General features: G+C 40.0%; 1 protein-coding gene across 1 annotated transcript in view; it reads right to left on the minus strand.

The window, feature by feature from the left end:
* bmp5 (bone morphogenetic protein 5) overlaps positions 1 to 13,518 on the minus strand; it is a 37,775-nt gene that overhangs the window by 22,689 nt on the left and 1,568 nt on the right. The window contains exon 2 of the mRNA XM_055889850.1: positions 8,599 to 8,791. Coding sequence (XP_055745825.1) covers positions 8,599 to 8,791 — 193 coding nt within the window. The remainder of the gene's footprint in view (positions 1 to 8,598; positions 8,792 to 13,518) is intronic.

Consider the following 13,518-nt stretch of genomic DNA (forward strand, 5'->3'; position numbering starts at 1 on the left):
ATAAAGAAAACAAAGAATAATAAGGCCAGGGCGTGACACTACTGTTCAGAAGTTTGGGGTCACTTAGAAATGTTTTTGAAAGAAAAGCACATTTCTTGTCCATTAAAATAACATCAAATTGATCAGAAATACAGTGTAGACATTGTTATGTTGTAAATGACTACTGTACGCTGTGTACTACTCCCTTCACAGAACAGCGTGAACTGGCTCTAACCAGAATTGAAAGAGGAGTGGGAGGCCCGGGTGCACAACTGAGCAAGAGGACAAGTACATTAGAGTGTCTAGTTTGAGAAGCAGATGCCTCACAAGTCCTCAACTGGCAACTCCATTAAATAGTACCCGCAATACACCAGTCTCACCATCAACAGTGAAGAGGCGACTCCGGGATGCTGTGTTCTTTTGCCCATCTTAATCGTCTGTTTTTATTGGCCAGTCTAAGATATGGCTTTTTCTTTGCACCTCTGCCTAGAAGGCCAGCATCCCGGAGTCGCCTCTTCACTGTTGACGTTGAGACTGATGTTTTGCGGGTACTATTTAATGAAGCTGCCAATTGAGGACTTGTGAGGCGTCTGATTCTCAGCTAGACACTCTAATGTACTTGTCATTTTGATCAGTTGTGCACCGGAGCCTCCCACTCCTCTTTCTATTCTGGTTTGGGCCAGTTTGCGCTGTTCTGGGAAGGGAGTAGTACACGGCATTGTACGAGATATTCAGTTTCTTGGCAATTTCTCGCATGGAATAGCCTTAATTTCTTAGAACAATAATAGACTGACGAGTTTCAGAAGAAAGTGCTTTGTTTCTGGCCATTTCTTTGCCTGTAATCCAACCCAAAAATGCTGATGCTCAAAGCACTCAACAAGTTTAATGGAGGACAGTTTTATTGCTTCTTTAATAAGCACAACAGTTTTCAGCTGTGCTAACATAATTGCAAAAGGGTTTTCTAATGATAAATTAGTCTTTTAAAATGATATACTTGGATTAGCTAACACAACGTGCCATTGGAACAAAGAAATGATGGTTGATGATAATGGGCCTCTGTACGCCTATGTAGATATTATTATTATTTCACATTGATATCACAGTAGCAGGGGTTTAGAAAACCATCACACCTACTCCATACCAGCTCCCTCTATAAATTGGAAGAAGCCTTTGACTCTCCTTCTGAACTGCCACCGTTAGCCTACACAGCACAGCCACTGTCTAGGCAGCATATTAACACGTTTTTGATCAGCAAGAGCAGATCAGGCCGGGGCTCAGGGTTGGAATATCCATTGCGGTATGTAATGCAGCCTAGTTTAATTACACCGTCATAGCACCTATTTTCGAAATGTAACTTTGCTCTGTGATTCTCTGAGCGTGCACTTCGTAGACTACAACCTATATTGGCAATCTGATTGAGACCACAGTAAATAGCCTATAGGCGCAATTGATATTGCACGCCTAGCGAAGAATCATAGATGAGGGGTGGCATCGGGCACACATCGATGTATAACCTAATAAACAACTAATTGTAAAAAAAATAATGTTTTTTAATCAATTACAAATTACATGACCCTCTGACTAGATTTTAAATTGAAAAAGCATGACCCTCTCCATTTTCCTCCAGGTAACCATTCTGTACATTTCGATTCATGCCTAATGACTCTTTGGCCAGATTAGAGACAATCTGTTTTCACAACCGCACAACATATGGACAAGCAGGATTTTAATCAACCAGTCACATACTCAAGGCCATAATTTCCAAGTAGTGAAAAAAAAGATTAAAGTAACAAACGTGTCTTTGTTCTACCACACATTTAAAGTCCTATGCGTCTGAGCTGTTGAGCAGTTTAACCCCATCTTTATGAGTGCTTCTTGGGGGAGGAGCAGAGAAAGGAGGTGCTGAACTGTGAAACTCTAAATAAGTTTTATCCAGCAGAAAAATAACAGTTAGGAGCTGAGAAGCTAAATGTGTGGTGTGTGATGGCTCCAGACCTGGGTGAGCTATAAAGGTGGCCGTGATGACTGGGGCCCAGGGCTTCAGATGGGAGAGTTTATTGACTAGGACCTCCAGAAAAGCCCAAGAGGGCCATATCTCCCCTTCAATCACCCGCACACATATTTGGCCAGTGACTGTGGGCCCTGCTTTAAGTAGACCCCTGTGTGTTCAGCTATGTCACTGCTTCCCACTACCAGAACATTTTTAAGAGAAGCAGGTAGGCATACGGGTTACCATGGGAACCCCCTAGGCAGCCCCTATTGGGCCAATACGGCTTCAACTGAACGGGAATGCAACAAGTCGCCTGACAGTTAACACATAGAGCAGGAGGACTGATAAATGATGGATTTCTGAGGCTTCACAAGTGGTGAACTTGCTAATGGAAAAGCTTTATCCAAGAACTATATTTGTGAGCCCCTGGTGTGGTGAGAATGAGACAGAACAGGGTTGGAGATACAAGGATGAGGTTCACAAACTGTATCTAGTCAGTTAGCTGAAAGGAGTGCAATATAGAACACTTTAAGACCAGGCAAAGATCAAATGTAGAATTCATACATAACATTGACATATTTACTTAACATGCAAATGTTTGTTCTAAAGTTTCAGTAACTTATTGAAACATATTTTTCATGTGCAAATACTAATAAAGTCAAGATGTATGTTTGGTCTTAATTAATGAAAAGAAAAACCTGATTGGGCCAGAATGTGTGCGTAACCATGTCCATTAAGCTGCGTTTACACAAGCAGTCCAATCAGATATTTTGCCAATAATTGGTCATTTGAACAATCAGATCTTTTGCACATATTTGGTCATTTTAACAATCAGATCTTTTGCCCATAATTGGGTAAAATATCAGAATTGGGCTGCCGGTGTCAACCCAGCCTTATTGCCTCCTTTGTTGTTTGTTTCATCTTCATTGTTTCATGACAAACCACGCTGTGTAGGCTACTGATTGCATTTACCACAGCTAAAACTCTCTTTCTATGGAAGACGTATAATATAAATAGCACAATGAATGTTCATAGTCAATAAAATAAAATAACCTTCATCTAGATCCTCCCAGAGACTTCTAGATTGTGTCCCTCATTTGGAATCAAAGTTAAGATAAAGTAAAAGTATAGTCAAGCTCCTAATGATAATATATTTGTGACAAGCTTCATTTCGTGGCATTTCTTATTACTTTGTGCCACTTAATGCTCTGCAATATCCATCTATTGCCTAAATGTGTGTATCAGGTCATGATTTGATATTTCAAAAGAGACAAATAAAATGTTTGAAGATACTCAAAACAAGCTGATTAATCAAGGAAAATACCCTCTAAACTTTAGAGATGGGCTAGTGTAAACATGTCCTTTATTTTCTGTCTGATTGCCTGCCACAAGTGTTTCACAGTATCGTGCAGGTGTTAAAGGGACATTTGAAAGCCTCCCTTGGAGTTGATTGATTGACTGATTAAGAGCACAAGATTGGATAGTGCTAGAGGTTCCAAGGGTGGCTTCCGATTTAAGGCCAATTTATGCTTGATCTCCAAATGCGGTCTGAGGTTCCGTATGGAGGGTGTGACACAATTGTGGAGCTGCTGGAGGTATGCAGAGGCCATTGAGGTCCGTACCGCATTGCCGTGCACCTCCCAAATTTTGCAACAATGTGGAGGGCTCTGTATAGCTCCGCATTGACATGATTGGTTGACGAATGGTAGGGGCGGGAGGTCCTGTATCAACACAAACTCACTTCCATAACAACTTCCTTCACAACAACTCTGCTTCATAAAGCACAATACGTATGAATGCTCTGACTTCTGAGGAAGCCGCATCACAGTAAACACTGTAAAGCCACTGCAGACGTCAGATTGACCATGCATAGCCTTTTAGGGAGAGCCGCTCATAGATGTTATGCTCTACAGATGTGGAATATGTTGCAAGGCAAGCTCAGGCTTGAATGCCTCGTGCCCAATGTACAGCATTAGTGGGGGATGCTCTAACGGAAGATTGTGTTTGTTTTCTATGATTATGTCTTGTAATTTAGTATTTGTATTGTGTTTTGTATTGATGTAGTGTGTTTGTATTGTGTAGGGCTCATTTGAAAAAGAGACTTGGTCTCAATATGACACCCTGTTAAAATAAAGGTGAAGAAAAAGTTTAAAATGTGATTGATTGGATGTATTGATTAATTAATTAGTTAATTAATTAATGCATTTATTCATTCATCCATTCATTTGAAAATACATTTACATCCATATCACTGTGATATTGCATCTCACATATGATAAAGACATTTTTTCCATTCTCAAAATGTCCAATTTAAAAACCCAAATCAGCAACCATTTTGGTTCTCTAACTGGCAAAAAGGCCAGGGCAGAACAAGACAAACTGGTTTGTAAACTCACATGGCTGCACCTTTTATGTACAGTGATTCAGGATGCCTATAAACAATAATAGGGGACATTTGAGATGGCTGTTTCCTCTCAGTTAAACAGAATAAGATGTGCTTTCACTTCCCTTCGTATAGGCGTTTGATTGAGGAATCCACCACTCTAAACCATAGAATGATCAATTACATGCAATAGCAAATTCAGTTCATAACATAGTTTGATTTAGACAAAATGTACAGTGACCGTGTAATGAGGTATAAAACTGGATGTCAAGGATACTCTACTGTGCATAGTACTGTTTTAGAAAAAAAAGCTAGTGGAACTTGCAAATCATAAATATACAGTTCAGCTTATTCCAAAGGTGGCATTCAATATAATCTGCATCTGTGGAGGGACTTTTAAATGCCCATGACTGAATGTATATTCCATTTCACAAGAATTTACAAGGTAATGATATACTTCATATAAAAACATTTTTATAGGATGGATGATTTACGGAGTCAAATTGAAAAGCAGCTGGTCATGATTTGATATTTCAAAGGAGACAAATTACCTTCTTGAAGCTACTCGGAACAAGCTGATTAATCAAGAGAAAATACCCTCTAAACTTCAGCGATGTACTAGTGTAAACAGGATGTCCTTCATTTTATGCCTGATTGCCTGACACAAGTGTTTCACAGAACCGTGCAGGTTTTAAAGGGCCATTTAAAAGCCTCCCTTGGAGTAAGCTGACACAAGCATGTCCCCAAAGGTGGATGCTCAGCTTTAGATAACGATCTAAAGACATCCACGCCAAAAATTCCAAACTTTCAAATTCACCCACATCAAATCAAATGTTGTTTTTCACATGCGTCGAATACAACAGGTGTAAACCTTACTGTGAAATGCTTACTTGCAAGCCCTTAACCAACAATGCCATTTTAAGAAAATAGAGTTAAGAAAATGTGAAGATGTGTTCTTGTTCTTTAGTACCAGGGTTCTTAGCTTAGTGATGAACTTTGTGGGTGTAACAGTATACCTTTAGTCCGTCCCCTCGCACGAACCAGGGACCCTCTGGACACATCAACCACAGTCACTCACGAAGCATCGTTACCCATCGCGCCACAAAAGCCGCGGCCCTTGCAGAGCAAAGGGGAACCACTACTTCAAGGTCTCAGAGCAAGTGACGTCACCGATTGAAAGGCTATTAGCGCGCACCACCGCTAACTAGATAGCCATTTCACATCCGTTACATGGGCACGATGGTGTTGAACGCTGAGCTGCAGTCAATGAACAGCATTCTCACATACTGTAGGTGTTCCTTTTGTCCAGGTGGAAAAGGGCAGTGTTGTGTGCAATTGAGATTGTGTCATCTGTGGATCTGTTGGGTCGGTATGCGATTTGGAGTGGGTCTAGGGTTTCCGGGATGATGGTGTTGATGTGAGCAATGACTAGCCTTTCAAAGCACTTCATAGCTTCCGACCTGAGTGCTAAAGGGTGGTAGTCATTTAGGCAGGTTACCTTCGCTTCCTTGGGCACAGGGACAAGGGTGGTCTGCTTGAAACATGTAGGTATTACAGATTCGGTCAGGGAGAAGTTGAAAATGTCAGTGAAGAAAATTAGCAGTTGGTCAGCGTATGCTCTGAGAACATGTCCTGGTAATCCGTCTGGCCCCGCGGTCTTGTGAATGTTGACCTGTTTAAAGGTATTGGTCACATAGGCTAAGGAGAGCATGATCACTCAATGTCCGCAATAGCTGGTGCTCTCATACATGCTTCAGTGTTGCTTGCCTCGAAGAGACCATAAAAGGCATTTAGACTGTCTGATAGGCTCGCGTCACTGGGCAGCTCGAGGCTGTCTTTCCCTTTGTAGTCCGTAATAGTTTGCAAGCCCTGCCACATCCGACGAGCGTCAGAGCCGGTGTACTAGGATTCCATCTTAGTCCTGTATTGACACTTTGCCTGTTTGATGGTTCATCTGAGGGCATAGCGGGATTTCTTATTAGATTAGTCTCCCGCTCCTTCAAAGCGGCAGCTCTAGCCTTTAACTCGGTGCTGATGTTGCCGGTTATCCATGGCTTCTGGTTGGGATATGAACGTTCTGTCACTGTGGGGATGATGTCGTCGATTCACTTATTGATGAAGCCGATTACTGAGGTGGTATACTCCTCAATGCCATTGGATGAATCCCAGAACATATTCCAGTCTGTGCTAGCAAAACGTTCCTGTTGCGTAGCATCTGTGTCATCTGACCAATTCCGTATTGATCGAGTCACTGGTACTTGTATAATTATTGTCATATTTTCCAAATGGAGGTTGAGGGAGAGCTTTGTACGTGTCTCTGTGTGTGGAGTAAAGGTGGTCTAGAGTTTTTTTTCCCTCTGGTTGCTTATGACATGCTGGTAGAAATGAGGTACAACAGATTTAAGTTTCTCTGTATTAAAGTCCCCGAACACTAGGAGCGCCACTTCTGGATGAGCATTTTCTTGTTTTCTTATGGCCTTATATAGCTTGTTGAGTGCAGTCTTTGTGCCAGCGTCAGTTTGTGGTGGTAAATAGACGGCTATGAAAAATATAGATGAAAACTCTCTTGGTAGATAGTGTTGTCTACAGTTTATCATGAGGTACTCTACCTCAGGCGAGCAATACCTCGAGACTACCTTAATATTAGACATTGCACACTAGCTGTTATTGACAAGTAGACACACCCACACCCCTCATTTTACCGGACATAGCTGTTCTGCCGATGCACGGAAAACCCAGCCAACTGTATATTATCTGTGTTGTCGTTCAGCCACGACTCGGTGAAACCTAAGATATTACAGTTTTTAATGTCCGTTGGTAGGATAGTCTCGAACAGAGCTCATCCAGTTTATTCTCCAGTGATTGCACGTTGGCTAATATAACAGATGGTAGAAGGGGCTTACCCACTCACTGACAAATTCTCACAAGGAACCCTAATCTGCGCCCCTATATTTCCGTCTTTTCTTCATAAGAATGACGGGGATTTGGGATCCGTCATAAGAGACGGTAGCATCAACATTATGTACAAAAAAAGTTACAAACAATGTGGAAAAAACACAAAATAGCACAATTGGTTAGGACCCCGTAAGACGGCAGCCATCCCCGTCGGCGCCATTATCAGATTCAAAGCTAATTCAAAGCTAATTTAAGCTGTGTTCAATTTCATAAAATGTTAAATTCACTCTAAGACCATGGTGATTGGAAGATTGGGTGATTGGTAGATTGGGTGATTGGTCGATTGGAAGATGGCGTGACTGGTAGATTGATTGACTAGTTGATTGGTAGATTGGTAGATTGGAAGATTGGTTGTTTGGTGGATTGGAAGATTGGTGGGTTGACTGATTGATTGATTGAGTGATTGATTGTTTGATTGGTTGATTGATTGGTAGATTGGAAGACTGAAATATTGATTAATCTGTTTGGAAGATTGGTTGATTGATAGATTGGATTATTTGTTGATTGATAGATTGATAGATTGGAAGATTGCTTCATTGGTAGATTAGACGATTGGTTGGTTGATTTATTGGTTGATTGGTAGTTTGATTGAATTACTGATTAAATGGTTAATTGATTGGATTTATCAATTAATTAATTTGAAAATACATTTACAGCCATGTCACTTAGATATTACATCTGACATGTGATAAAGACAGTTCTTCCATTCTCAAAATATCCAATATAAAACCCAAATCAGCAACCATTTTGGTTCTCTAACTGGCAAAAAGGCCAGGGCAGAACAAGGCAAACTGGTTTGTAAACTCACATGGCTGCATCTTTTATGTACAGTGATTCAGGATGCCTATAAACAATAATAGGGGACATTTGAGATGGCTGTTTCCTCTCAGTTAAACAGAATAAGATGTGCTTTCACTTCCCTTCGTATAGGCGTTTGATTGAGGAATCCACCACTCTAAGCCATAGAATGATCAATTACATGCAATAGCAAATTCAGTTCATAACATAGTTTGATTAAGACAAAATGTACAGTGACCGTCTAAAGAGGTATAACACTGGATGTCAAGGATACTCTACTGTGCATAGTACTGTTTTAGAAAAAATATTGTGGAATTTATGAATCACCCTATTCCATAGGTAGCAGTCAATATAATCTGTTTCTGTTTCTGGACTTATAAATGTCCATAGCTGAATTTATATACCATTTCACAAGAATTTAAAATGTAATGATATACCTCATATTTAATTGGGATGATTTGGGGTGTTAAAACGAAGAGCAGCTGGAGCTTACTTGTTTTGATATTCCTTGATGACCTGGTGGATGGTGACCTTCAGGGTAATGTTCTCATAGCGCGGAGGACTGCCATCTTTGTAGATCCGAAACTCAGCAGCAGTCACCGCCTCCCCCTCCGGGATCTGAGTCAAGTCAAAACGGAACTCCTTGTAGTGTCTTCGCTGATGGGAGAAATCTTTGTCTTTCTCCACTGAAAAAGAAGACAGTATGGTCCATGAGGACTAAATAGAGGACTCGCATAACTGCATAACATGCTGAGAGGCAATGTATAAACCTTATTCAGATCAGTGATTATTATAACCGATATCTTCCTCCCTGATACACAATAGATCCTAAATGTGTTGCAAAGCGACAGGATGTGGTGTGACAGCAGTAACCTACCTAACTGAAAATAAGTAATTTATCAAAACTTTTCACATTCCAAAAGCCAATCCAAACATTTTGACTCCCAACAAAAGCACTCTCCAGTCCATTCAATCAGTCAACTGAGTACAAGTAGACGTTTCCAGACAGGCCCTCCACTGTGTGCGGCACAACATTCTCTGCCGATGATGAATGGGCTGTCAGTTATGAAAAACAGGGTGATTTCAATAATGTAAAGTTACTTTCGTCTGCCCCTCCGCGTGAGAAAAAGAGATCAGACATACTTTTTTTTACATGATTTGAGTGACTGCTTTGACCTCATTTACCAACTTAATATTGATCTCCTGTAGTACCTATATAACGTATTGGCTATGTTTGATACAAGAAACCCATATTAAGTTATCTTTGTCTGATATATTTGTTTAAACTTGTTTCATAGGAGGACAATATAAAATGTGCACATTACTAATTTACAAAAATGATAAATGCAGGTGTAGCATCTTCATTTAACTAATATTGTCACCACTGGCGGTCGTGCCTTTTGATTAGGGAAGACAATTTTGTTTTTTATGAGAATGGCCTTATTTCTATTACAGCATATTGGATGATACTCTAATTTGCCCTATTCCCATCATGAGGTTGTTACAACTTAGCATGCAAATTAAAGTTTTTTAATGTTGGTGCACAGATCGAGAGAGAAATTGGAGTAATCAAGATAACAGACAGTGACACATTCAATACTGCCTTGCACACTCTTGCCTGCATCTAGCTGATCTGGGGTGTAATCATTAGTCCAAGTAGTTTCAAAATGTTTCTCCTCCTCTCACCTTCTCTCTTTGCTTGTGGACTTCAGTGCACAACACAATAGCTGTGACCAAGGGCAAGAAACTCTCCAAGCCAAGCCTTCATACCATAACCGCTAACCGCTACACAGCTTACATCGTTGTCACCATATTAACATTACAGTCAACAAACTAGAACTAACGCGTTAGTAAACCCACAATCTAATCCCTATATATAATCACGCAGTAGGCCGTTTAGCAGTTACACCAGTAGGCCCTGGTGGCAATACATTTATAAAACTGAAAGTTTACCTTGACTTAGAAGAGTTGCAGTGTTTCATAGCCTCACAGCAGTGTTATAGAATATTGGACCTTAAGATTTCATACTTTTCTCATTCTCAGCTCAAGCTATTTCTCCAACTGTCAATACGTTCAAATGAATAGAGGACGCGTATCGGAGCCGCGTAGCTATGTCACAATGGGACGCCGGACTATCACGTCTCAGCATATGTGGACTATGATTTACACTTTAGCCAGCTAGCTAACATACAGTAAATAGCTATCTAGCATTCCTCAATGTTGGAGTCAGGTTGTTGAGCAGGCTAAATTAGCTGCAATACCGAAGTAAGTGAAAGGTAAAATAATGAGAAAAAAAATACCACGAAATCTCTCTCTCTTTCTCTCTGCTGCTTCCCCTTAATTTTTCAAGAAAGGAATTTGTTTTCAAAACTGTTAAACTATTGTCTTTCTCTCTCTTTGAGTCAACTACTCACCACATTTTATGCACTGTAGTGCTAGCTAGCTATAGCTTATGCTTTCAGTAGGCTACTAGATAAATTATCTTATTCTTTGATTGGATGGCCAACATGTCAGTTCATACTGCAAGAGCACTGGTAGGTAATTATGAAGTCGTCATAATTACTGTGTAAGTCTATGAAAGCGGGTGAGAACCAGGAGCCTCCTATGTTTTATATTGAAGTCAATGTACCCAGAGGAAGAAGGAAAATAGCTGTCCTCCGGTTACACCATGGTGCTACAGTAGAGGGTTCTGTTAAGGCTACTGTAGACCTTCATTGCAAAACTGAGTAGGATGGTCCTCCCCTTCCTCCTCTGAGCAGCCTCCACTGATAGTCACAGCAAAATAATCCTGCAGCAACACGATTTGAACATTTAGTCCATAATGTTGCTTTATCAGTGGTTAGGCTATTAGCTGACCAAATGTAAGCTACATGAAAAGTGCAATAGCGAATTTATGTAAATCACGTAGTTCATCTGCATTTCCTGCGGTACAGGAAAATTATCAGCAACAAAAGATTGATCAAATTAAGATTGTACATTTGTACTATAGTATATGACTGAGAGTTACACTTGACCAACAAAGAAGAGCAGACCTCATTTTGAACCCTGTCTGCAATCAAAGGCATGCCATCATGCAGTCAAGAAGACACAAAGTGACAGCTAACCATCCAACACTTGCTAAATAGCAGCAGAAAAGCATTGATGTTGAGGTGTGTTAGTGTTCTGGCACAGCCAGTGAAATCATACAGCCAGTGAGTCCATTTCACTGATAGTTTATCTACAGTGAAAGTCTGTGGTTACTTAACACAGACAGGCCAGGGGTCAAGGCCGTCCTGTTACAGACTGGACTTGCTCCATGATTAGCTTTTGTCAGTAATCGGAAGCAGAAGTGAGGTTGAGTATATAGTATTTCAAGCGTCAGATAGCTGCAGATTAATTCAGAGGGTGGTTTGACTCACTAAAAAGGGTCGGCCACTTAGGCTACTTGACATGTGGCAGTTTCAGTGAATAAACGTTGATGACAATTTGGAAGAGGAACTAGGCAAATTATACAGATGTTGTACAATTGCTCATGATAATGTCTCCTGAGTGGCGCAGTGATAAAAGGCACTGCATCTCAGTGCATGAGGTGTCACTGCAGTCACATTCGTCACATCCGGCTGTGATTGGAAGTCCCATAGAGCAGCTCACAATTGGCTTGGGGTAGGCTGTCATTGTAAATAAGAAATTGTTTGTTACTGACTTGCCTAGTTAAATAAAATAAAAATGAATGTTGACAAGAGTGAATATGCATTTTTGTGAACACCTCACTTAAATGGCCTAATAATCATTCATAGTAGTAGTATTATAATAGGCGTTAGTAGTAGCATTAGTGTAGTTAAATCCATTATAGCTGTAGTAGTAATACTTGCGTAAATAGTCTCATTGAACACTTTACCACTGACTGTCCCATGAATGAGAGCACAGAGCATTAAAGGCTGACAGTGAACATGCCATACAGCTCTAAGTGCAAACAGATGGGACTGGCCAAGGTGAGGGATTTTACATCCAACAGCGTTCACACATATACCTTTTACATGCTTTCGCTATACAGCACTTATTAGAGCTATATCTGTATAAGCCTCTTTGTTGTTAATGTGTTCTCTGTAACTGTAGTTGTTGGTAGATGTGTCTGTATTGTTGTAGGATCTTAATTTGACCTATATTGTCACAGCAAAAATAATCCTGCAGCAACAGGATTTGAACAGTTTAGTCCATAATGTTGCTTAATCAGTGGTTAGGCTATTATCTGTCCAAAAGTAGGCTACATGAAAAGTGCAGTACAGTTAATATAACCTGTGTTAGTGTGGGTTTTCAGTGATTTTTTGTAAATCACAAAGATCCTCTGTATTTCCTGTAGTGCAGAAAATTCTCAGCAACAAAATAGTGATTTTATTAAGATCCTACATCTGTAAGTGTAGTTTGTGTTTTATCATAGTGGCACATGTGAACAGGTATAACATTTCACTAGCTCCTTAACAACGGATCTAAATCTTTAATGTATTTTTTAATATATTTTTTTGCCGCTGTTGTACTATTCCTTAAATGCGATATACATTACATTTCACTCTCCTTCGGGATGTAATGTTTAATGAAAAATGACACAAAGACGAATTAACAGTGCTACTGCTTTCACATCTTACTTCCCAAATCCACTGCCACGATGAATAAGTGGCGAAAATGTGCAGCCCTCGTTCGATCGCTTTCCTTTCTTTAACAACAGGACGTAATTAAGACCAATTTAACCAAGGCCAGACAGTCATCTGATAAGTTTGTATGAACTGCGGGTATAAAGGTCAGCGCTACTGAAGAAACAGTGTTAATCATATTTACCAGAACGCCTTTCCTTAGGCTACAATGCGTTTTGACAATTTCTAAAAATATAAATACTCCAATGTGGGCCTTATGAAGTACTTTGATAAACATCTATTCATTCAAAATGTATGTGCTGGATATCTAACATGTGCTGAATGCTTTTGATGTCCCCTTGTCAAATAACCATTGTCCTAGGTTATTCAAATATGAAGGTTTAAGAGAAAAGTCATGAATTTTAGGGGAAGCAAGACTTAGTATGAAATTGCAGTTGAATATTTCAAGATCTCCATAGAGATGAGAATTTGAAGAATGTCCATACAAACAGCTTGTTTGATCAAACCTTATTCAAAGAGCATGGATACGGTCTTTAAAATATGGGTTGTTTGTGCTTTTACCACTGTTTTACCTTGTAAATATGGTCTGACATTAATATTAGGCATCTCAAAGTCTGAAATAGAAACTGATATTGAAATCGAAATAGACTTGAAACATCAACAACAGTATAATGAAAAGTACAGCATTAAGACAAACAGCACAGTGACCTTGAAGAGAACTTGGGAACACTTCTGAGCAGTGTGCCACACTGTTCCGGCTATAGGTGACAAAGGGGAAATGAGTG

The sequence above is a fragment of the Salvelinus fontinalis genome, chromosome 30, assembly GCF_029448725.1.
Source record: "Salvelinus fontinalis isolate EN_2023a chromosome 30, ASM2944872v1, whole genome shotgun sequence".
NCBI lineage: Eukaryota > Metazoa > Chordata > Actinopteri > Salmoniformes > Salmonidae > Salvelinus > Salvelinus fontinalis.